At 38.6% G+C, this 25,861-nt stretch overlaps 1 protein-coding gene across 3 annotated transcripts in view; it reads right to left on the bottom strand.

Annotated features, from left to right (window-relative positions):
- Positions 1–25,861, bottom strand: part of MYO3A (myosin IIIA) — a 181,387-nt gene that overhangs the window by 124,064 nt on the left and 31,462 nt on the right. The window contains exons 7-11 of one of the 3 annotated variants that reach the window (XR_005018734.1): positions 12,914–12,990; positions 9,059–9,204; positions 6,238–6,303; positions 4,263–4,406; positions 3,648–3,735 (exon numbers count right to left, since the gene is read on the bottom strand). Coding sequence is in view for 2 of the 3 variants with exons in the window: in XM_036843194.1 (XP_036699089.1) it covers positions 3,580–3,735; positions 6,238–6,303; positions 9,059–9,204; positions 12,914–12,990 (445 nt within the window). In the remaining variant the exon portion in view is untranslated. Of the gene's footprint in view, positions 1–3,579; positions 3,741–4,262; positions 4,407–6,237; positions 6,304–9,058; positions 9,205–12,913; positions 12,991–25,861 lie in introns of those variants that run through there. The other 2 variants (XM_036843194.1, XM_036843193.1) reach the window with 2 other exon arrangements.

Below are 25,861 nucleotides of genomic sequence, written 5' to 3' on the forward strand. Positions count from 1 at the left end.
GCATCTCTTCTGACCACAATGCTATGAGATTAGAAATCAATTACAGGGAAAAAAACGTAAAAAAGACAAACACATGGAGGCTAAACAATACGTTACTAAATAACCAAGAGATCACTGAAGAAATCAAACAGGAAATCAAAAAATACCTAGAGACAAATGACAATGAAAACACAATGACCCAAAACCTATGGGATGCAGCAAAAGCAGTTCTAAGAGGGAAGTTTATAGCTATACAAGCCTACCTCAAGAAACAAGAAAAATCACAAATAAACAATCTAACCTTACACCTAAAGGAACTAGAGAAAGAAGAACAAACAAATCCCAAAGTTAGCAGAAGGAAAGAAATCATAAAGATCAGAGCAGAAATAAATGAAATAGAAACAAAGAAAACAATAGCGAAGATCAATAAAACTAAAAGCTGGTTCTTTGAGAAGATAAACAAAATTGATAAACCATTAGCCAGACTGATCAAGAAAAAGAGGGAGAGGACTCAAATCAATAAAATTAGAAATGAAAAAGGAGAAGTTACAACAGACACTGCAGAAATACAAAGCATCCTAAGAGACTATTACAAGCAACTCTATGCCAATAAAATGGACAACCTGGAAGAAATGGACAAATTCTTAGAAAGGGATAACCTTCCAAGACTGAACCAGGAAGAAATAGAAAATATGAACAGACCAATCACAAGCACTGAAATTGAAACTGTGATTAAAAATCTTCCAACAAACAAAAGTCCAGGACCAGATGGCTTCACAGGTGAATTCTATCCAACATTTAGAGAAGAGCTAACACCCATCCTTCTCAAGCTCTTCCAAAAAATTGTGGAGGAAGGAACACTCCCAAACTCATTCTATGAGGACACCATCACCCTGATACCAAAATCAGACAAAGATACTACAAAAAAAGAAAATTACAGACCAATATCACTGATGAATATAGATGCAAAAATCCTCAACAAAATACTAGCAAACAGAATCCAACAACACATTAAAAGGATCATACACCATGATCAAGTGGGATTTATCCCAGGGATGCAAGGATTCTTCAATATATACAAATCAATCAATGTGATACACCATATTAACAAATTGAAGAATAAAAACCATATGATCATCTCAATAGATGCAGAAAAAGCTTTTGACAAAATTCAGCACCCATTTATGATAAAAAGTCTCCAGAAAGTGGGCATAGAGGGAACCTACCTCAACATAATAAAGGCCATATATGACAAACCCACAGCAAACATCATTCTCAATGGTGAAAAACTGAAAGCATTTCCTCTAAGATCGGGAACAAGACAAGGATGTCCACTCTCGCCACTATTATTCAACCCAGTTTTGGAAGTCCTAGCCACGGAAATCAGAGAAGAAAAAGAAATAAAAGGAATACAAATTGCAAAAGAAGAAGTAAAACTGTCACTGTTTGCAGATGACATGATACTACACATAGAGAATCCTAAAGATGCCACCAGAAAACTACTAGAGCTAATCAATGAATTTGGTAAAGTTGCAGGATACAAAATTAATGCACAGAAATCTCTTGCATTCCTATATACTAATGATGAAAATTCTGAAAGAGAAATTAAGGAAACATTCCCATTTACCACTGCAACAAAAAGAATAAAATACCTAGGAATAAACCTACCTAAGGAGGTCAAAGACATGTACTCAGAAAACTATAAGACACTGATGCAAGAAATCAAAGATGACACGAACAGATGGAGAGATATACCATGTTCTTGGATTGGAAGAATCAATATTGTGAAAATGACTATACTACCCAAAGCAATCTACAGATTCACTGCAATCCCTATCAAATTACCAATGGCACTTTTTTACAGAACTAGAACAAAAAATCTTAAAATTTGTATGGAGACACAAAGGACCCCGAAGAGCCAAAGCAGTCTTGAGGGAAAAAAACAGAGCTGGAGGAATCAGACTCCCTAACTTCAGACTATACTACAGTAATCAAGACAATATGGTACTGGCACAAAAACAGAAATATAGATCAATGGAACAGGATAGAAAGCCTAGAGACAAACCCACGCACCTATGGTCAACTAATCTATGACAAAGGAGGCAAGGATATACAATGGAGAAAAGACAGTCTCTTCAATAGATGGTGCTGGGAAAACTGGACAGCTACATGTAAAAGAATGAAATTAGAACACTCCCTAACACCATACACAAAAATAAAGTCAAAATGGATTAGAGACCTAAATGTAAGACCAGACACTATAAAACTCTTAGAGGAAAACATAGGAAGAACACTCTTTGACATAAATCACAGCAAGATCTTTTTTGATCCACCTCCTAGAGTAATGGAAATAAAACCAAAAATAAACAAATGGGACCTAATGAAACTTAAAACCTTTTGCAAAGCAAAGGAAAACACAAACAAGACGAAAAGACAACCTTCAAAATGGGAAAAAATATTTGCAAACGAATCAACGGACAAAGGATTAATCTCCAAAATACATAAACAGCTCATGCAGCTGAATATTAAAAAAACAAACAACCCAATCAAAAAATGGGCAGAAGATCTAAATAGACATTTCTCCAAAGAGGACATACAGATGGCCAAGAAGCACATGAAAAGCTGCTCAACATCACTAATTATTAGAGAAATGCAAATCAAAACTACAGTGAGGTATCACCGCACACCAGTTAGAAGGGACATCACCAGAAAATCTACAAACAACAAATGCTGGAGAGGGCGTGGAGAAAAGGGAACCCTCTTGCACTGTCGGTGGGAGTGTAAATTGATACAGCCACTATGGAGAACAGCATGGAGGTTCCTTAAAAAACTAAAAATAGAATTACCATATGACCCAGCAATCCCACTACTGGGCATATACCCAGAGAAAACCATAATTCAAAAAGACACATGCACCCCAATGTTCATTGCTGCGCTATTTACAATAGCCAGGTCATGGAAGCAACCTAAATGCCCATGGACAGACGAATGGATAAAGAAGATGTGGTACATATATACAATGGAATATTACTCAGCCATAAAAAGGAATGAAATTGGGTCTTTTGTAGAGATGTGGATCTAGAGACTGTCATACAGAGTGAAGTAAGTCAGAAAGAGAAAAACAAATATCGTATACTAACGCGTATATGTGGAACCTAAAAAAATGGTACAGCTGAACCAGTTTGCAGGGCAGAAGTTGAGACACAGACGTAGAGAACAAAGATATGGACACCAAGGGGGGGAAGTGGCGGGGGCGGGGGGTAGTGGTGTGATGAATTGGGAGATTGGGATTGACATGTATACACTGATGTGTTTAAAATGGATGACTAATAAGGACCTGCTGTATAAAAAAAATAAATTAAATAAAATTCAAAAAGAAAGAAAAAAAAATGCTGCCAGTAATTTTACCATATCAGGATGCAACTCAACATGTGACATTCACTTTTCATTCAAATACCACTTTATCTCCAAACCACAACCAGGGAATTTAAATCATTAAACCAGGGAGTTCTTTTCTCACCTTAACAACCATTGCATTATAAAATTGTCAGACTCTTTAGATGATCTTTGGATTTTGGAGTCAAGATGCTATTTAATTACCTGGCCTTTTCTGAGCCTCCCGTGCACTGGTAAATACCAATGAATTCCATGAGTTGTTTTTGCAACATCGCATCTTTGCCTTCAACTTGAGTAATGAATTTATGCTGTAAAAGATCTGACACTGTTGGCCGCTTTTCATAATCTTTAGTCAAGCACCTGCACTGGCAAAAAGGAACATGCCATTATTAGATAAGTTAGAGTTTTGCATTTATCATTCACAGTCCTAAAAACTGCTCTAAAACAATGGAATGATGCTCTTCATCGATGCTCAGCCCAGGAAGCACATCTCAATGTTAGAACTGTAATATGATGAATTAATCTGTGAGAGATTATGCCGTAGTGATACCAACTTCCAACTAAATTCCCCTTCCCTAGCCTCCCAGTAAGCATTACTGCAGAGTGATAACTGAACTCAGTCTCCATTGCAAAGTCTCCTTTACAAGTCAGTAGCTAAAGATAAACAACAATGCAGTCATTACAGTTTTAATGCTTACCTAGAATTAAAACAAACTTTTCAGTTTCCCTTCCCTAATGCTTTTAAATGTTTCTCAATTGATCTATTTCTTCCTACGTGATAAAACTGCTAACTCATCTGTGAGGGCTTATGTGCTGAGGATGTTTAAATCCCGTGTCAGTGGATGTTTTTTGAGGTCCTCCAGGAGAAGTACGAATGCGTACCACACCTCTCGATAGGATCAACCAGGTGAGAGCACCTGAAACGGCATCACAGGAGGAACACTGGAACAAACACTGGATGTTTAACCCACTGTCTTCAGATATTTGGAAGAGGGATTAGACTAGTTTTCAGTCACAAGGGACAAAAAAATCTAGGATCGATGGGGAGAATGAAGACAGACACAGATTTCTGCTCACTATAAGGGAGAACTTTTTGATAGTTTGGCTTATCAAAGATGGAAAGGACCATATTGGGAAGTAGGATTATTTTTATTAGGGGTTTACTGATTGGATGGCCCCTCGGTGCACACGTTCAAGAAGGATTTACGCTCTGCATACCCTTCCAACCCTGAGGTTCTGAGGATCTATGATTATGAGAAAATTGGTCAGAGTGGGGCTGTCATTTGGGGGTAGAAAAAAAGAAAAAAAGAAGAAGGAACCCATGCCTGATCTGACCCATGCCATTTCTCATCTGCATTGTTAATCCCCCTGGGATGAGAATTTGGCAACTTATTCTGTTGGGCTTACCTAAAAAGATACTACCCAGGGATGCTAAAAGATGCTAAGGAATGAGGATGACAGTGTCTGAAAATAAGAACAAGTGCTCTTAGTTTTCATTTAGTTTCAGAGAATGTGTCGATTTCTGCCACCTGCAGCACTCATATCTACGTATTGAGTTTAGTCACATAGGAGGTTATTTTATTCAGGTAAAACATTATCAGATAGCTGATGTGTACCAGCCACTCTGCTAGACACCGGAGTTACAGTGACAAGTAAGGCACATTCGGTGCCCTGGAGTTGTTCACTGGCTAGTGAGGGAGGAAGACCTCTAAACAGGTAGTGAAATAAAAGAGGAAATGCTACTAGAGGAAGAGGAACAAAGGATGGGAGAGCTCCCAGGGCAGAGTCCTAACTGCTTGGGGGAAACCAGGAAATGTTGCTCAGAGGTGACGTTGTGCCGAGTATGTCAAAGTCACCAAGTCCCATTGAGGATCCACGCGGAAGGACCTGCGAACACGGGGCATGACTAGGAATCGTGGGGAGCCCTTCAAAGCTACCAACGATGCTCTTGAGAGGTCTGTGAAATTCGACTGCAGTTTATTAAATATTCTGCAGTGCATAGTACATACTCAGTAAAGACTATTTAAGTGAAAACTAAAAGAAAAAGCAGATTATCGATCTTTCTTGTATTTTCATAACCCTTAAATAACTCTCTTTATAGAAACAAGCAGATATTCTTGGTAGGAAAACCAGTGATAGCAGTATGGACAAGGATGACCGGTTCCTCTACTTTTTTGCCCTCTTTACATTTTCTGAGTGAGCTTTGACACATCAAAGCTTAATGACCCCTCTCTCCCATTTACAACTTGCATTCATCCCTTCCCTTATTTTCTCAAGGTGAAGTCATGATAAAGATTGAGAAAAAAGTTCATGGACAGATTTAGAAATGGCTGACTCATAGCTTCTAGTCAATTGTCTGGAGGCACTGCACTTGTACTAAGTATCTGTCAAATTAAAAGTGAACTTCAAACGTATAAGCATTTTATCTGTACGATTATCTGACTCACCAAGTGCAATGACAACTTCCCTGTGATGGGAATTAGCGATGCAGATAAATGAAGGGCTAAGAAACGGACTGAACAGACGATGGGTGAGAAGGTGGGACATGCCGAGGGTGAGGCTGCAAAGGGCAGGTGGACAGAAGAACGGGTTCATGGACGATGCAACGTCTGCAGAAGCACAGCTATCGATAAGTGAATGGACAAGACCCTGAGATCATTATCAGAACAATAATGGGTTCACTGAACATTCAGAAGATGCTACAAATGCTTGTTTTGAAGAAAACCGTGGAAACTTCTGGGGCTATTTAATAGATAAGGAGGAGATTCGGAAGCACAGAGGAATTGTTATAAAAAGCACATCTCAAAGTTACAGCAGGACGGGATCTCGTTAATTCTTTTAAAAGACTCTATTATTACTCACTTGCTGATGAAGTCATTGAATTCTGCTGACCATATCTCAGGCTGCCTCAGTTTTGGGGGTGGATTCCTAGAAAAATAAGATACAAGGTTGGATTGTGCACATTGGTCAGTAACGATAAAAATTAAGAGGCAGAACCAGGCAGGCTAATGCATTGCTGCATTGAGATTCTGCCAGGTATAATCAAGCATTACCATCATTTTCCAATTTAAAGACAGATAATTAGTTTTTAATCATTCTTTATATGGAATGACAGTTTCCTTGTTTCTCTGAAAGCACTTAATATATGACGCATTTTTTTCTAGCTGATAATTTTTCTTCTTTGAAAGAAGCTTCTTGCTTTGAACTGAGAGCCCTAGAGGAAAACATAAATACTTAGCCGAATAGAAACAATGACTACTGGGGAAAAGATTTTTTTCTTTTGAGTCCAGCAGAAATCTCTGAGGAATATTCAGGATACACAGAGGTGACCTGAAAGGAGAAGTGTTCAGAATATGGAGGAAACTGCAGCATAGAGGGTCCTTTATAGTAGAATGTGTTTACAACTTGTTCTGTTGTTACTGGGTAGAGGGCCAGAAATAAGGTTACAAAAGTAAGGAACTGGAAAATATGATTAGCAATAAAGCTCTGAATGCCACTTAGAAGATTCTGTTATTAATTCCTTTCATTTTAAGCTGAACGAATCTTTTCTTTTTTTGGTATGTTCATGAATACAAAGGAACATCATTTGAAAATGAGGCTGATCTAACTGTAATCAAGCAACACTGATCAACCATGATAGTTGAATTTGCTGAAGTACTGCTTTATGTTAATTCCAACAGCTCCTTGTTTTCATTAGTGGAGTGGAAATACTTTGTCTTCAGCTCTGCATTAGTCCTTAAATAGCTTATAACGAAATTAATGTACAGTCTGTACAGGCTCATTAAAGAAAAGTACAGCTACTCATCTACCCTAGATCAGGCCTAAAGCTCATTTTACAATCCTAGGACTATCTGAAGATTGCTGATTTGCACATTAAAAGAAGTAATTCTTTTCTGCAACAATCTTGCTTTGCTTCTTGTTCTCCTGAAAATTTCCTTTCTAAGAGATTTATCAGTTTCGTTGAGTATAACAAGGTTTTGATGATGTTAGGACATTCAGAACCGGGTAGCTTTTCAGATCCCCCTTTTTTTCTCATTATTTCTACAGTCAGTATTCTTAGAATTCCACTTCAGAGAAATACTGGTGGTAGACGTAATAAGAAATAACTAAGATGGCGCAGCTTCCAGAAGTACCCTGCTCGTAGGTACGATACGTATCAACAGTAGCATCCTTCCTCCATGTGGTACCATCACCAACAGCAGTAACACTAGGCTAACTATGGTCATTTAAACCGTAATTTAAATGGCTCAGGAAGAACAGTGCTTCATCTTACGTACTGAACGACAGCAGGAATTAGGATATACAGATTTTTTTTGTTTTCCTCAAATTTAATGAAATGTCTGACTTGGTATAGAGCAGGTTTTCTGCCTTTTTTTTTTTTTGGCTGCACAGCGCCGCGTGCGGGTTCCTAGTTCCCCAACCAGGGATCGAACCTTCGCCCCCTGCAGTGGAAGCGCAGAGTGAGTCTTAACCACTGGACCGCCAGGGAAGTCCCTCTGCTCTTTTTTGTAATCTCGCCTCCCCGCTTACCAAATAAGCAATATATTTTACAAACAGTAAGACCTGAGACATACATTGAAATTGTTATGTAAAGGATGATCTATCTCTAAGGTATTATAATTCAGAACATATAGACAGGACAGAAAACTCCAAGGTAAGGTTAAAAACAAATTCAAATGCTTTGGTCCTATACTAATTTAATTACATGCCAAATATTCCAAACAGATCTATTTGGAAATGAATAGGTCATACTGGCATCATTTCTTTAGGACCGGAACCACACCCCACCAGGGCTTTGTACGTATGATTCAGTGTTCTATAGGCATTAGGACCACACAATTTATTTAATGGAGAATGTGGTAACAAACTGTAACATACACTACCTCTCTGCCCTGGACCCCTGTCACCACAGGCCCTCTCTGTGTGCATTTCATTAAAATTAAGGTGCCAAGCAAAATCCTTAAGAAAGTCTTCAAAAGACAACACATTTATAATAAAAAGAGGCAGTTTTTTCACATCAGTTTTCTGAAATATCTAGGAACTACCCAAAGCATATATAAAACAGTGTTTAATTAGTGATAAGATCAGCAGGGGAAAGTCTGTCAATACACACATTGAAGGGGAGGGGTCTCCATAGAAAACCATCTTCCTGGCTCCAAAGAGATTATTCTTCTAAGTTTAGTGTTTCATATTAATATATTCAAAACACTAACAAATTTGAAATCATTACTTTATCAATAAATTTTATTTCTAACTTTCTTAATACTACTGTCTTAAAGTTCTAAACAAAGGGAAGTATTAGCAAGTAGTAAAGAAATTACTAGATTGATAGAGTGAAATGAAGCACATCACTGTTACACTGACTGTGGACCAGGGAGCCTCACTGATGAATCTGGGAATGGGTCAACAGTGGCAGGAACTGCTGTTTTCTGAGCTCAAATCCTTGCCAAAGAAAAAAAGAGACACTTAGTACCAAGGGAAAGCTCTTTTACGTAGACCAGGGAAATGAAACTATGGAACAAAAAGAGTGTCTCGGAAGAAGCAGCATGATATTCCAGGCCACTCTGCTCCCAACCTGCTGAAATCTGTCTGGGTATTTCCGTGAGGAGCTTGACGAGCACTCAGTGGCTGGAGGAAGACAGATGGGCTGCAGGTGCTGGACCCAGTGTGAGAGCCCCCTGACCTTGGTATTTTGAAGAGCGCTCTCATGGGATGGAGGTCTGCCAGCGGAGGATCTCCATCCCCGAGCTCGATGGCCGTGATCCCCAGGGACCACGTGTCGCATCTGGCATCGTAAGTTGTATCCAACTGCTGTTCACATGCAATCACCTAGTCGAAAACGAAAGAAAAATGAAGTTTGTGACTTTAACAAGCACATAGCAAAATGCTTAGAACAATGTGTAAGTGTTCAAACTGATGAGGTTTGAGAGCTCCGAGCAAAGGCAGTAACACAGGGGAGTAAAAGCTCAAATTACAATTAGTAGCTGTAGTTTTATTCTGAGAACAGAGAATATCTTAGCAGGATTGCAAGTATGAGAAGAAACCTATGAAAAAAATTTTTTGAAAATGCAAAACAGAAAGGGGACTGAAACGGTGTCCCCCATGGGAAGGGATGTAATCAAATACACAGCTAACACCTGTGCAATGATAGTCACTTGATAAACATTTGATGAGTGAACAGAGTCATTCATCTCGGCAAAGATAAAGAATACATCTTTAACAAACAAAAAGCGAAGGAGGTAAAGAACAATAAGCTTGAGAGCAGTCTAGTTAAATGGCCTCGATCTTTTCTGACAACTAGAAGGCAGGAATGAGACAAGTGTGGAGAAATGCAAAAAGGCTTATGCCATTAATAAGAGAAAAATAAACTGGATAAAAATAAACATTGGTAAGGCTTTATCAGCAGTTATCTGGGAGCACACTAAATAGTAAAGCTACAACCAGCTTTTAAAAAATTCCACTAATCAAAGGATGTCACTAAGAGACAAGAAAAAAAAGGGGGGAATCTTTTTTGCAGTATCATGAAATAGTGTTAACATAGAAGGATTATTACACAGTTACTTCACAATTTATTCACAATTTATTTCTATATGTGTAAGTATAAATACAGACAGACTGCAAATAATAATTGTAACATCAGTGATAACAAAAAGAAAATTCAACTTTAAATTTTTAAAACTATTTTTTACATTTAAAAAAATTTTACATTTTGTGAATGCCAACTCACAAGACAAATAAAAAATGATTTGGGGATGACGGCAGGTTAGAGTTTTATCATTTAACTACAGTACTATGAAATGATATGCAAAGTGAAAGGAATCTAAGGTCCTGTCTGGAACGTAGTTCATCTTTCTGACTCTACTTAACATCAAGCTTAACACATTAAAAAATCCTTGTGTTGGCACAGAGGGTGAATTTATGCCCCAATGTGCCCATGATGTTCTAGGTTTATGCTCGCTTCCCTAGAGTCATTATAAATACCATCCCCTTTCACTCTCCAAAGTGTCCTGGCTTGGACAGTAAGTTACATGGTCACCCAGCACAGCCACTGTCTCCCCTGTCCCCTTCACCGTGAAACACACATACTCTAGTTTGGGAAGGATGGCTTTACGTAACCGACAAATGCTACCCTTGATCTAGAATTTAACTGAAAAAATGTCAAATCAAGATTTTCACTTTTCAACTGATAATCAATTTGAACAATTTTGTTTACCTTATTGTTTTCTAATTCATAGCAATTTGACATGAATAACATAGAGCTGGTATATACGTGATGTCTTCATTAACTAGATAGTTGATTACTCAAAATGTATTCAAAATACATTCTTCAACAATTCTAGGTAAGTGGAAAGTTATTGAAATATTGCTAATCATTCACAAGTTGGAAAATGCTTATTACAGGGAGATGCATATAATATGCACAAAATCTTGAACATATATTTATATGACAGTTTGAAAAGACCACAGTGAACCTTTCTCTTTTATACAATATCCATTGGTTTGCCAAGCAGGAAAGCACTTTCAAACCCTATTTGTGCTACAGTAGGCTTATTAATAATAAATAATGACTTATCAGTAAAATGCCTGTCTAGTAATTGCATAGTAAGAAGTATCAATTTTAATTATTAACTTATTTATTATTCTGGTAATTAAATTTTAGATCAAAATATTTCCTTTTCCTCATATACTGGTTCCAAGATCTACTAATCAAAATTATTTTTACTAAATGGCAAACTTAAAATATAATACTGGCTTTGTTGCTATAAATTAACATATGAAAAATATAAAGCTAGACGATTAATTATTTAATATTAAACATTTAGTTTTATATACTATAGTATTTTTATAGTAATCATATATGTGGATAAGATGCAAAGCTTGGTATTATAGCTAAATTTTATTAATTTTTCACTTTGAAAATTTTTCATAAGCTTTTAAAATAACAGTAATACATCAGAACAAACTGAAAAAACTCTCACTTGAGATTCTCTTACTCAATTTTTTTTAGCATTTTTATTTGAGATACTCTTATTCAATTTTGTTTTTGCTTATATGACTATACTTTCTACTTTTATTCTAAGATGTTCTCCCTGTTCAAAAAATTTTTGAATCCAATGGAATTTTTTAAAGTTTCTTAAGCTAACTTATCCTTTCTCCATGTTTTACATTACACTTACATTTTAACTTTTTTTTGCAAGTAGTAATTGAATTAGTATTAAAATAGGAACAGTACACCAGGATTTAATCCTCAAGCAAATTTAACTCTACGATTTTGCAATATTAATGTAGTATTTGAATTACTTCTCCTCCCTTCACTCGCTAGAGTTGTAGGTAAATAGCAGAGCTTTTCCCAAAGGTTGCAGAGAGAGCTTTCAAACATATGTTCTTTACTGATAAACATAATTAAAAGGATTAAAGGCATTAACAGTGACTGTGGAGACAAGATGTGACTCTAGAAAACATTTTTCCTCAACTATTTTAGCAGTTTCTCTGCAACTTCCCAAAGGTGATGGTGAAAAGAATCTCCTGAAGTGCAGTATGGCCCTAAGCAGAGTGACTCAACATGGGAACCTATAAACCTATAAACTATAAACACAGGTTAATAGGCCTGAATCTGATCTTAAACAAAGCTAGGCATTTTTATATTTCTATACAAGTTAAAAACAAAATCTAAATATCATTAAGAGAGATGCATGCTAAGCAATTAAAAGTATATTTAATGAAAAATTAAGGCTGCAAGTACAGCTGACCCTTGAGCAATACAGGGTTAGGGGTTCCAACCCCCCGAGCAGTCGAAAATCCATGTACTGTTATCTCTGACGCAAAAACAGAGAAACTGATAAATGACTCACCCAAGGTCAGGAAGCTGACACAGGTTGGATAGAATCAGGACTCAAACCCTAGTTCTTTTGATTCCACATATTGTGAGCTCTGATCAAACACAAACTTTTCCCTACATTTAGTTAATTTAAAGATCTGTAAAATGGGATTGGGATTAGCAGATACCAACTACTATATATAAAACAGATAAACAACAAGGTCCTACTGTATAGCACAGGGAACTATACTCAATATCTTGTAATAACCTAAAATGAAAAAGAATAGGAAAAAGAACATATACATGTATAACTAAATCACTTTGCTGTACAGCAGAAACTAACACAACATTGTAAATCAACTATACTTCAATAAAAAAAAGAAAACAATCTGTAAAATGAAAATACAGGTACTATATTTATTGAAAAAAATTTGCGTATAAGCAAACCCACAGTTCAAACCTGTGTTGTTCAACTGTAGTTTCTCTTTACCTCATGTGACTCATTCATTCAATCCCTCATTTATTCACATATTTGCTGACAGCCCATTTATTATCTCCCATGTCCCTCCTCACACATGTAAATATGTCACATAAAAACAACACAACTGACATTTTCTTCTAGTATATTCCAAAAACACATATGGAGCTAGAGTATGCATAAAAAAGGAAACTCAGAAAGGATCAAATGTTACATTTGCCTCCTTCAAAACTCTAGCTGACCTCAGGAGCCATCCAAAAGGGCGTTCCTACGGATGTATTCCGACGGTGCCAGGTGCTGGTGAGCTGCGCAGACACGCCTGGAAGGAAGAGACGAGACTTACTTCTTGCATTCATTACTCAGGTAAGTTGATTCCAACTGCAATACATTTGCTTACAAACTAATACTAAAATTCTATTCCCTTACAGTTTGGATAGAATCAGGACTCAAATCCTAGTTCTTTTGATTCCACATATTGTGAGCTCTGATCAAACACAAACTTTTCCCCACACTTAGTGAATTTAAAGATCTGTAAAATGGTACTGGGATTAGCAGATACCAACTACTATATATAAAACAGATTGGAGTTCAAGCCATTGGACTTGAACTTCACCTTAAAGTATCCTAAGTCAGGGGCTTCCCTGGTGGCGCAGTGGTTGAGAATCCGCCTGCCAATGCAGCGGACACGGGTTCGAGCCCTGGTCTGGGAAGATCCCACATGCCGCGGAGCAGCTGGGCCCGTGAGCCACAATTACTGAGCCTGTGCGTCTGGAGCCTGTGTTCCGCAACAAGGGAGGCCATGATAGTGAGAGGCCCGCGCACCGCGATGAAGAGTGGCCCCCGCTTGCCGCAACTGGAGAAAGCCCTCGCACGGAAACGAAGACCCAACACAGCCAAAAATAATTTAAAAAAAAAAAAAAGTATCCTAAGTCAGGATGTCTACATAGCCAAGATACACAATGGCCCTCCTATTTTCTATTTCTCGTATCCAAACGTATCCAGGTTTAAAGCCCCATTCCAAGTTTTAGTTTCCCCTTGCTGACTTAATCTGCTCCTGATGTAACCTCTGTATCTTTTGACCTTCTAGATTTTAAACTATTTGTCTGTATTGCATATTTCGGCACGTAGTTATGATTTGAATGGTAGGCTCTCTCCACTCCCACCTCCCTCTGTGCACAACTAAATTCTGGTGAATTTGAGAGTGTTTTGTATCGTGGTATGCACATAGCAGGCGACTTGTGAATGTGAATAAAATTATTTTCCATCTGTCAACTTGGGACAAATCACACCTGACCGGAAATTTCAAATTAACTACATCTATGTAAACCAACACCATCAATAGAATCAGTTCTTTTCCTTTAGAGAATTATACACAGAAGGATTACAATGAAAAGGCATAAGCAAATATTTCAATCATGTCATCTCATTCATTCCACCTGGTTAGATACAATCATAACTGACTCAGGAAAATCCAGAGTACAGTCTCCCTCCTCACATTTCATACTTCTGCTCCTCTGGCTGCACGGTGCTGCTTCCCTTGACCTGCTCTGGACTTGATGGGTTATCCCCAAATCATGGACTTTAACTCCTTGATGTCCCTGTTTTGAAGAGTACCTCCCAGGTGTCACATCTGTTTTAGGCTCTAGCTGTTTATCTTATAGGCCAAGTAGAACAAAGGCACTAACTGAGGTTTAAAATTGGATATATTCGATTCCTCCAAGATGATTCCTCCAAGATGATACTTTGTCATGAAATTCAAAAGCCATATTCAGCCAAAAGGGCATTTCACTGGTGGAAACATACTTGAGCAGAGGGCTAGGCAGTATGTTTTGGTTCCATATTAATTTCGTCCCTCAAGGAGCTCCTCCACTAATGTATTAATCTTGCCCTAAGTGGAATCTTCATCTACGGCCTTCACATTTTGCCTTTAAAAAAGCTTATCATTTGACAGAAAAAATATCCTCATGAAATCATTTTTGAAATTCAAAGGAAATTATCTAATCTGTGATTGAAGGTTCTCCCTTGAAAATTTTCTTTTTTTTTATTTTCTTTTTTTATTTTTTTTAAACATCTTTATTGGAGTATAATTGCTTTACAATGGTGTGTTAGTTTCTGCTTTATAACAAAGTGAATCAGTTATACATTCTAACAGATGATCTGAAGAAAGGGAATAAACGCTTAGTACACATTTCTCCCAAATGCATCCTCTACCTCTATCTCTACTCCAGGTATTTTAACTTTCAGAAAAATTAAGTATAAATCTAAACATTTTATCTTGTCTTTTCCTATGAATTAAAGGGAGGAATGATTAAGCTTGACTTTTATAGTATCAGAGTACAGTAATTTATTTATATAAGTAGGAAAAGTAAATAGATTTTAAAAGAAATTTAACTTAAAATTGATTATAAATCTACTAAAATTTATTCTAAGGGCTTATAATTATTTATGAAAAAATTGAAAATTATATTTGACCCTCGGTGAACATTTTTGTTTCAATTTCATAAAGGTAGTTTAAGAATTCAAATGTCATTTAAGCAAAATGTAAAGGGGGTAGAAAAAAACCACAACTGAGTAAAACATCGAAAGTTTTGCTCCTGGTAAGAAAGTGACACTTTAGACTAATCATGTGATACATTTTTCTTCTTTCTGAAGATAAAGAAAAGATGATGTCGCTAGAATTGGCATTTTTCAGCAAGCAGTCGTGCCCTGGCGTCTGAATTTATAGATATGGATGTCAGGAAAGGACCATCCCTCCATACTCCACAGGAAATCTATTGGGAAGGAGGCTAAGAAGAGTGTCTTAGGGTGTGTGTGGCATAGGACCCAAGACAGAGCATTCAGACTTCCTGGAAATGTGAATCTTGAGTGGAGACACTAGAGTGACTAGACTGGAGTGACTAGGGTGAGTCATCCAGTGTTGACGATCTAAGGATTAGCCCAGGTAATGCTGCTCTGGAGGCCCAGGGACGCCAGAGCCCTTTCCTAGGAGGCTGGATTGCCCAGCTTCTCCCTGGGCTTTGTAGGCCACTCAGTGCCATTTTCCGTAGCATTGCCTAAGTGGGTCAGAGTTAAGTTTCTGTTGCCTACAATCAAGGAGCTCTGACCGATACAAGAACCTAATGGTTTTACATATAAAGGAGCAAACTAACAAGGGTAACGGTCAATAATAATGAGTTTACAAAGTCTAAGAGTTATTAGGTTTTATATTAATATGAATTAAGAATTCTTTAAAGCAAGCGTTTGGCCTCCAAACTTCTTGATCACACATTCCAAACAATAAGAAACTTCTGAGCAAGCATACTCGATATAGATACAGACTATTTTCTACATATTTCCTAGTATAGTAATATACACGTTATGAAATGTATAAAGATAATTTTAAAGGATGATATTAAAATAATAACTATTATGAATATTTCATAATTAGTTATGGATATTTCTGCACACCAATGATATCTGGGATAATGAATTACAATGCTAATGGAGTCTCATATATTTAGAGTCCTTTGGGATCCTGCAGAAAGACTGTTTTACACCTGGTTCCTGTAAACTGAATGGAAACAAGAAGAATTCAGCCCAGAATGTGAAGAAGGAAAAACAAAAAGTCTCAAAATAAGTGAAAAAGGAAAAATGCAAGTAGGTAGAATAAGAAACCCTTGAGTCTGAGAATATTGGATAATTACCACATTAAAAACAGGACACACACCTACGAAAGAGTAACAGAGGAAGGTCTTAACCAAATCATGTTTGTTGAATGCTTCTGCAATGACTGTTAACTCTGAAGATCATTTTTCCAACACAACCGACTACTTCAGAACTAGAAGGCAACTTAATGGTTGTAATATCTAACGTGTCCATTTTCAGGTTAGTAAACTTTAGCTGGAGAGAAAAATGAGTTTCCTGAGGACAAATGGCATTTTTACTTAACATAAATTCCCACAAGAAAATTAGTTAAGAAGGTAGAAAAATGCAAAATTCTCTTAAGAATGACTGACTTAAATTACTTTAAAAGGCAACAGGAGGGGCTTCCCTGGTGGTGCAGTGGTTAGGAGTCCGCCTGCCAATACAGGGGACACGGGTTTGAGCCCTGGTCCGGGAAGATCCCACATGCTGCGGAGCAACTAAGGCTGTGTGCCACAACTACTGAGCCTGCACTCTAGAGCCTGCGTGAAAACAGAATTTTTTGGTGTACTTTATGTAATTTAATTTCAACAATAAAATCCAAAATTTTGAACATCTCTCAGAATATAGGGCAGTGCCCATCAATAAGAAAAAAATATTCTCTAGGATATTTAGAAATTTCTGTCTCTCCCTTTCCATAACCCTCTTTAAAAAAAAAAAAAATCTTTATTTACAGTTACTTGCAGAAGAGGAAGGCCCAGGCAGATGTGCTTGTAGTGTATCAGCCCAATCCCCAGTCATGGCTGATTGGATCAAAGGGGATGTCTGACCCTGCTTGCCCAACTGAACTCCTTCTCCCACTCCCAATTCCCTTGGATTTAGGTGCTAAAAGTCTGGATCAGTTAGCTGTTGGCACTAGGCCCATAAGGTCATAAAGGCTGTGACAGTTGAGGCTGCTATTTTTGAGAAGCCTTGTTGGGCAACATGAAGACTCCAGAGGCTGGTCTGTAGACACTCAAAGAGAAGCAGAGAGGAGAGATTCAGTTTCTCCAGTGAGAGAGTAAGAGGCAGCAAGCGGTCCTGGGTCTCATCTTCCGGTCTTCTGTCTGTTCCAGTCCCCTTCCTCCCGTTCTTCTTATCTAGGAAATTGTCTTTTGTATCTTACTCCTTTTTGGAGCTAGTTTGGGGTTCTTGTCCTTACAACTGAAAGGCCCTTGACCAAGACATACACACTATCTATAAGGCCAAACAGCTTCGTTCAACTTCAGAAAATGTTCACTTTGGCAGAGTTGAGCCCATAGGTTCAGCTGGAACCACAGAGGTCTAAAACAAAGAGTCCATTTATTCATGGTTTTGCTTTACAAATTGAAAGAATTCATACATGTCTTTCCTTTCAAATAAAATAAAGGTCACCTCCCTGAAGTATAAAAATAAATTCTGACTGAGGAAAATATTAATTTTTCGTATAGGTATGAAAATTCTAAAGCTCTGACAACGTTTAAAAATGGTTCTTCCCTCTAGTTTCTTTTTTCAATATATCATTTCATTATATAAAGCACTAGCTCTCAAATTTTCAAGATTCATAACATTCAACTACCAAATATATATATCTGGTAGACATATATGTGTGTATACATATAATCTTCAGGCATATACATAAACATCTTTAGACATATGTGCTAAGTCTCCAACTCTACTCCATAGTTAAAAAAATTGTTTGACATAATCTCAACCTTAGAGAAAAGTTGGCAAGAGAAGTATAAATAATTTTGTTTCCTGAACCATTTAAGTATGTAAGTATGTAAACCATGTAATGTAAGTGGGCTACATGATGCCCTTTCACCCCCAAATACTTTAATGTATGATTGCTACAAACAAGGACATTCCCCTACCTACCCACAATACACTTAATAAAACCAGGAAATTTAACACGGATCCATTTCTGCCATCTAGTCTACATGCTCCATTCTAATTTCATCAGTTTGGGCTTCCCTGGCGGTGGAGTGGTTGAGAATCCGCCTGCCAATGCAGGGGACACCAGTTCGATCCCTGGTCCGGGAAGATCCCACATGCCGTGGAGCAACTAAGCCTGTGTGCCACAACTACTGAGCCTGTGCTCCAGAGTCTGTGCTCTAGAGCCCGTGAGCCACAACTACTGAGCCCGCATGCCGCAACTACTGAAGCACGTGCGCCTGGAGCCCGTGCTCTGCAACAAGAGAAGCCACCGCAATGAGAAGCCTGCGCACCGCAACAAAGAGTAGCCCCTGCTCCCCGCAACTAGAGAAAGCCCGTGTGCAGCATCGAAGACCCAACACAGCCAAAAATAAACAAATAAATAAATTTTTAAAATAAAATAAAATAAAATATTTAAAATAAAGAAATATTTGTTAAAAAAAAATTTCATCAATTGTCCCAAATATACTTAACAATGAAAGGATCCAATCCAGGATCACGTGGTGTGTTTAGTTGTCATGTCTCTTTGGTCTCCTTCAATCTGGAGGAGTTCCTTAATATTTCCTTGAACTTCATGACCTTGATATTTTTTTTAGAATTTCAGGCTAGTTATTTTGTAGAATGTTCCTGAACTTGGATTTGTCAGATATTCCCTCAAGATTATATTTTTGGCAGGAATATCATGGAAGGGAAGTTTTCTCCTTGTATCCTATCAGGTGGTACGTGATTTCCATTTGTCACATCAGTAGTTGTATTCACTTTGCCTACCTGATTCAGTCTGTGTCTGCCAGGCTTCTCACCTGTAAAGTTTCTCCTTCTCTTTTGTAATTAAGTATTTTATGCAGAGCTTTTTGAGACTATCTAAATATCCTATTTTTAATCAAAACTTAACCCACTAGTTTAGCATCCATTGAAGTTTTTGGATGAACTAATTATTACTATGATGGTTGCCAAAAGATAATTTTTAAACTTTCATTATTCCTTCTACATTCATTAGTTGGCATTCTTCTATAAAGAAAAGCTTTAGCTTTTTTCCATTCATCTATTTATGTGTGTAAGTACGAAAGTATGAATTAATGGATTTCTACTTTATTCAATGGACATCACTGCTACCATCATTATTATCATTATTTTGATGCTCAAACTGTCCCAGATTTGGTCAGTGAGAATCACTTCAGTTTGGCTTCTGTGTCCTTTTGACATTGTCTCCATCATTCTTTGGGCAGTTCCTCACTTTTTTTGGCACATTAAGTTCCAGGCTTATCTTGTATAGCCTTAAAAATCAGCTTTTCTCCAAGAATCCTTGCTTACTATTAGTGGAGAATTGTATTTAAAAACTGAGAGCTAGGTGTTTGATGTGCTTGCTCTTGGGGCATCAAGCTTGCAAGTTCTCTTAGTGGACATAGCCAGATAACCTGTACACACACACACACACACACACACACACACACACAAACACACCACACGTATCACATTATATTTCTTTTTATATGCCTCTCTACATATTGAAAACCATGAGTTCACACTGACACCTCCAATTCCAATCCAACATCATGGGGTTCAGTTTTCTCCCTTCCACATTTGTAATTCTCATCTCTTACAGTAAGAAACCTGGCTTCCATTGTGCTCAGGATATTTCCAGATGGTATCAAGCCCCCTTTATGTAACCAACCTCTTGTCTCCATCTTGACCCCTATGCAGACGCCCTTATGCAGCTCAGGCTCTGACAACCTGACTGGGGTCACCACCATCCCCCTAGACAAATGCTCTCTTTGTCCCCTCCTCGGGGACTCAACACCCCAAGCCGAGCCACCACTGCCCCTCCCCTCCCAGCGTGGACACCTTCCTCACCCCTTTCAGATCCAAACCACTTGCTGAGCTACACCCCGACTCCCATGCTTTCTCGGGCCCACCAAATGGCTTTTGTTCTGAATTATTCTGGAAGAAAGGAAGGAATGAAGGGAACCTCATAGTTTTTAAGTTCAGGTGTGCCTGCCTCACTGGATGCTACAAAAGTGGGTTATTAATAAATAAGTCACAACTTCTCTTTGACCTACATTATTCATTGGGGATTTGGTCTAAAATTGAGCATGTGGGTAATAAGAGATTGAAAGCCATGAAATACTCTGTCATAAGAATGATGTCTAAATAAGTCACAAGAAGTACATTCTGTACTTTTGTATTGAAATGTTAACTACTCTATTAGAAATGAAGATTCCCCAGAGAGAAATCTGTAGAAATGAGAACTGAGTACTGCCCTTTAAATTTAGTCTCTCTTTCATTTTTCTATTCCAAATTAAGACTGTTTTTTCAGACGTTAGTTGACTTGCCTAAAGGGGTTTATCTCCTGGGAGGTCGTGTTATTTATTGATTGATCATACACCAGTGGCTGCTAATGTATTTCATTTATAACGTCTGCAAGCTCACTTGTCTTTTTATTCTCTGAGGTGGCTGGTGGTTTTCTGTCAAAGCCTAGCCCACTTAACAAGAAAACAAAAGGTTTTCTTAAAGGCTCTACTCATAACTAGCATTAGCAAACTGAATCTTACTTTTAGTGTAATTAAATAGCTTGATATTTAAAGTTAATATCCAATTGACTCTAGCAAAGGGCTATTATTTTTTTAAACAGAAAGAGGCATCTATTCTGGGAACTCAGATTTTCAATATTTAGCAACTATCAATATTTAAATAAAGTATTTATTTACTATTTATCAAGTACCTACTATGTATACACTGAGCTAGGGGCGAGGTGACAGTATTACTTCATGATAATAGCTCAAATTTTTTTAATTATAAAGTGTCAATAATTATACTACATAGCTCATCTGTATCATCCCATTTACTCTCCACAGTGATCAACCGTATGAGATAGAGACTGTTTTTCATACTTGATGTTCCTGGAGATTTTAAGTGACCTTCTCAAGGTCACACAATTACATGGAAAATCCTGCCTCCCATTCACTCACTCATTCGAGAGTATTTATTGAGCACTTCCGATGTGCCAGTGCCGTGCTTAGTTCCAGGGACAGAGTGATAGGCCAGACAGAGACCGAGCCATCACAAAGCTCACAGCTTAGCAGCAAAGGTAGTCAAATTAAACACATGATTACAATCAAATGTGATAACTGTTTGGCTAAAGAAAAGACAGAGTGCATATATACAATGGAATATTACTCAGCCATTAAAAAGAATGAAATAATGTCATTTGCAGCAACATGGATGGACCTGGAGATTATCATACTAAGTGAAGTAAGTCAGACAGAGAAAGACAAATATCATATGATATCGCTTATATGCGGAATCTAAAAAAAAATGATACAAGTCAACTTGTTTACAAAACAGAAACAGACTCACAGACTTAGAGAACAAACTTATGGTTACCAGGGGGAAGGGTGGGGGGAGAGATAGTTAAGGAGTTTGGGATTGACATGCACACACTGCTATATTTAAAATAAATAATCAACAATGACCTACTGTATAGTATAAGGAACTCTGCTCAGTATTCTGTAATAACCTAAATGGGAAAAGAATCTGAAAAAGAATAGATACATGTATATGTATAACTGAATCACTCTGCTGTACACCTGAAACTAACACAACATTTTTAATCAACTGTACTCTGATATAAAATACAGATTTTTAAAAAAGGAAAGGATAGGGTGTTGGGGAAGTTCTCAGCCAGGCAGACAGAAGTTAGCTGGGTGCAGGGGTGAGGGGAGGTTTCCATGCAGGGAAAGCATCATGTTTGTAACTGGTCACAAAATTCAATGACATAAATCTTAGATACATAAAGAAAATTGTCATTGTGATTTCTTCATTTTGCCTCTAACTATTATGGGCTCTCCTATGTCCCTACCCACTGGCTGGGAGAAGTAAAGCTTAGTCAGATCTAAACCGTAAGTCCTCTTAGAAAGAGTTCAGTCTCTCTTGAATGAAAGCGCTTGCTCCATCTCTCAGATGGCGCCCCTCCTTCTTCTCTCCTGAAGACGGTACTGTCTGTACAGGATGAGGGATGGCTTATAAGACCTTGTGGTGGGGAGAAGAGGGAGGGTCCTTGGGTGTGGTGGGTCCCTGAGGCCATGTTCCTTTGTCTGCCTGCCTGCTAGGGGCCCCCTGGCCCTCCTGATGGGGTCGCATCCAGTGAGCCTGTGGCCTGTTCTCAGGCAGGCAGGGCTACCTGTGTAGAGAATCCTGGCAGACAAAGACTCAGGGTGGCTTCAGCTGGGGCTGACAATGCTCTGAGGTCTGGCTGTGACTCCTATTCAGACCTGGCCCAGGTGATCTGGGCTCTGCCCCTCACCGCCCATCCTGAGCAACACCCTCTAGAAACTCCCCAGCCAGATTTGCTGTTATTTGGGGGTTAATGGGAGCAGAGGGTAGGGGTTTGGAGAAGCTTAGCTTCAGTGCTTCCTGTACCTAATCACTCTGCACCTCTACGTCAGGATGATGCAATCACCCCAGTCTGGACTGGAGCAGACTCTGCAGGGACTTCGTCTGCACAGACTCTGCAGGGACTTCGTCTGGGACTCGGAATGATGGTGGTGGGAAGAGTGAGGGTAAGAGTTCCTTTCCACCCTCGTTGTCACCTTCACTTTTTAAAAGCTCATCTCACTGTCCCGCCTCTTTCTCTGTTTCACCTTTCCACAATTACCTGAGAACTGGAAAGGGTTTCCCTCTTCTTTCTGTTCTCTCTTATGCAAAACCCTACAATGGATCCCTGGAATTTCCCTCTCCATAAGCTAAAGAGAAGATAAAGCAATTTAGACAGATCTTTCTCAAGAGATAACCCAGATCTTGCTACACATTCCTATTTTTTAATATTTCCTCAGTCATTTTCTTGCATTCCTTCTGGAACAAATCTTAACCTCCCCCCAAACAGAGATGCTTCTGGCAGACTGGGGTTAAGGTCACATTCTTGGATAAGCAAGAGAAAAGCATGTTAACCAATTTCGAAGATCTTCCTCCGACACATGTGTAAGAGCCCTGACTGAGAAAGAGGGTGGTACATTTAAGAGACTGAAAGAAGTTGACCTGGCTCACAGGTAATAGGAAGAGGGGGTCCCTGCTGTGCACCAAGGGGCCAAAAAAGGTGTTAATCGTTCAGTGCTTACTCTGGGCCAGCAGAGAGGATCACAAGGCACAGCCCTCCCCAAGGAGGGCTGACAAACCACTGACAAAATACTGAGCCAGAGAGTGGCAGGGTCAGCTGAGCCAGAGCTGCAGTGTGGGGAATGGTCTGGAAGGAGAGGAATGAGACTGGCTGCAGGGGGGTCAGTAAAGTGTAGCTGCAGGAGCCCAGGCCAGAGATGATGGTGAGGACCAGGACAGAGAGATAAAGACGGAGTCTGGGAACTTATAACAGAGACAGAGCCTTGTGACTCATTGTAGATGCGGGTGGTGAAGACAAAGGAAAGCTCAAGGATAAGCTAAGGTTTCCAGCTTGAGCAACAAAATAGATACTGAGGACTTTTTCTAAGACAAGAAACTCTTGATATGAAGCAGATTTCCGGGGATGGATGAGGTGGTGGAATTCCATTTGAACATTCAGATCTCCAATATCCAATAATCAGCCTACTGTACATTTCATGAGGTGAGAAATCCAAATGAAAATATATTCTAAACCTTTACTCCCTTTACTCCCAGCTGTGGCATTCTCTGAAAATCTGATTTAAACATAAACTGAGGACCTTGATTTTCAGTTTGGTTCTGCAGTTGGTGGCTTAGTACACCGTATTCCTTATGCCCTTGAGAAGTTTCACTATGTATGAACCTCCATCCTCGGGTTTTAATTCATATAAAAACCTTAAACCATCTTAGGTGAATTGAATCCATGTCCTCTTACCATGGAGAATAGAAATATAAGCATCCTTTTATATGCAAATAATAGCATTTTAGTATCAGACACCAGGAACACATTTAATAGGCAACTGACCCTCTTTTCTAATTGTTGCTGACAGCAAAGTCTTTAAGTTAATTAACATAAAACCAAAGCTCTCATTTTGTCAGCTTTCTAAATTATGACTACTTTCTAAAGATATCATTAAAAAGGCCACTTTATTTATTGTCTAGCTGTATATTTTTACTCTGGATTACTTTGGAGGGTGTCCCAGGAAGTTGCCTTTCTCAGAGCTACTGGTTGACCAAGTTCTTTTTTTCTTGTGACTGAAGAAGATGCTTACTTACATTTGTTTTAACAGTTTTCATCTGGGCTATATATATTGTAGCCATTTTTTAGAGCAAGAGAATTATGAGATCTCAAGTTAAATATTAAGTTCTCCATTTGGGTCTGTTAAGACTGGAGCCAAAATTATTGTCTCAAGAGAGTCACGGCTCTGTCCATGGAGCAGTGAAGAGTGTTTTGTTGTTGTTTTTTAGAATTTCAGGCACAAGTTCTCATTAGTATCCTAACCCAGCCAGACTGTTCAAATGCACAGCTCTGAACTCAACTAGTAACACACACTAGCTGCATCCCAGTTATTAATCAGGAATTCATTGCCAAGCTCACTGCTGCTCCGTAGTTTTCAAATGCTCAGCTGAGGGAAAAAATACGTGGTCGTTTGAAAGATACGCTATTCAACTGTTCCTGTCTAGATGCTCTGAAGTTCATTCCTGGGTGAAGCCAGATCACTAAAGAGCTACATACTGGGATTAAAACAATTAATTTCTAAAGTGAGTCGATTACTTTCCCTAAGCTTCATTTTCCAAAATGCAAAATGAAGGAAGAGTCACTCATTCATTCAACTATTACTCACTGAACTACTATTCCCAAAGTATTAGGTCTACAGAATAGAAGATGACATAGTCCCACCTCTTAATGACCCTGTGTATCTGTAAGCCTAAGTATCTTTATCTACATATAAAGACCAAATAGACCATTATAATCTTATGTGATAAACACAGAAATGGAGAAATATACCGGGTACAGAAGCACAAGGAGAGACACCTTACCCAGCCTGAGTGCAGGAAGGGAGGATGACGAGGATACTGAGATGTCCTAGAATAATGCTGCCCACTCTCACGGGTGTAGTGTGTTAGTGGGGGTCCAGTGAGACGGGGGAGGTACCACTGTCACAACTGGAAAAGGAGGAGCAGGGGTATCAACTACAGTGCCTCTGGCTCTGACACAGACACTCCGAATTGGCTCAGTCAATACGGAAATGTATTATCTCACATGACAGAAGGTTCAGAGATAGGGGAGGTTTCAAAGTCAGTTGATTTAGTGGCTGGATTATGTCACCAAGGACCCTCCTTCTTCCCGTCTCGCAGGGCTGCCTTTCCACTTGGGATGGAACACCTCAGGATACAACAAGGTGGCTGCAGGCATCACAATAAGACATAGAAGGTCCCAAGTAAGAAAGAGACCATCTTTACTTGTGCTGCCCTCTTTGGAGGGAAAACATTTTCCCAGAGACATTTGAAGATTTCCCCTCATGTCTCAAAATCCTGGGTTTGGGCACCTGCCCATCAGGAAAGCAATCAATAGTAAGGGCCGTGGGCTTACCATTTAGACTTAGTGTGATTATTTGGAGCCCGTCTATTTCAGAAAATCAACCACCCATACTGCTGCAGGAGTGTTACAGGCACACGATGGCTGACTTGAAAGAAGTCACTCTTTC

Source organism: Balaenoptera musculus, chromosome 2 (assembly GCF_009873245.2).
Source record: "Balaenoptera musculus isolate JJ_BM4_2016_0621 chromosome 2, mBalMus1.pri.v3, whole genome shotgun sequence".
NCBI classification, from domain to species: domain Eukaryota; kingdom Metazoa; phylum Chordata; class Mammalia; order Artiodactyla; family Balaenopteridae; genus Balaenoptera; species Balaenoptera musculus.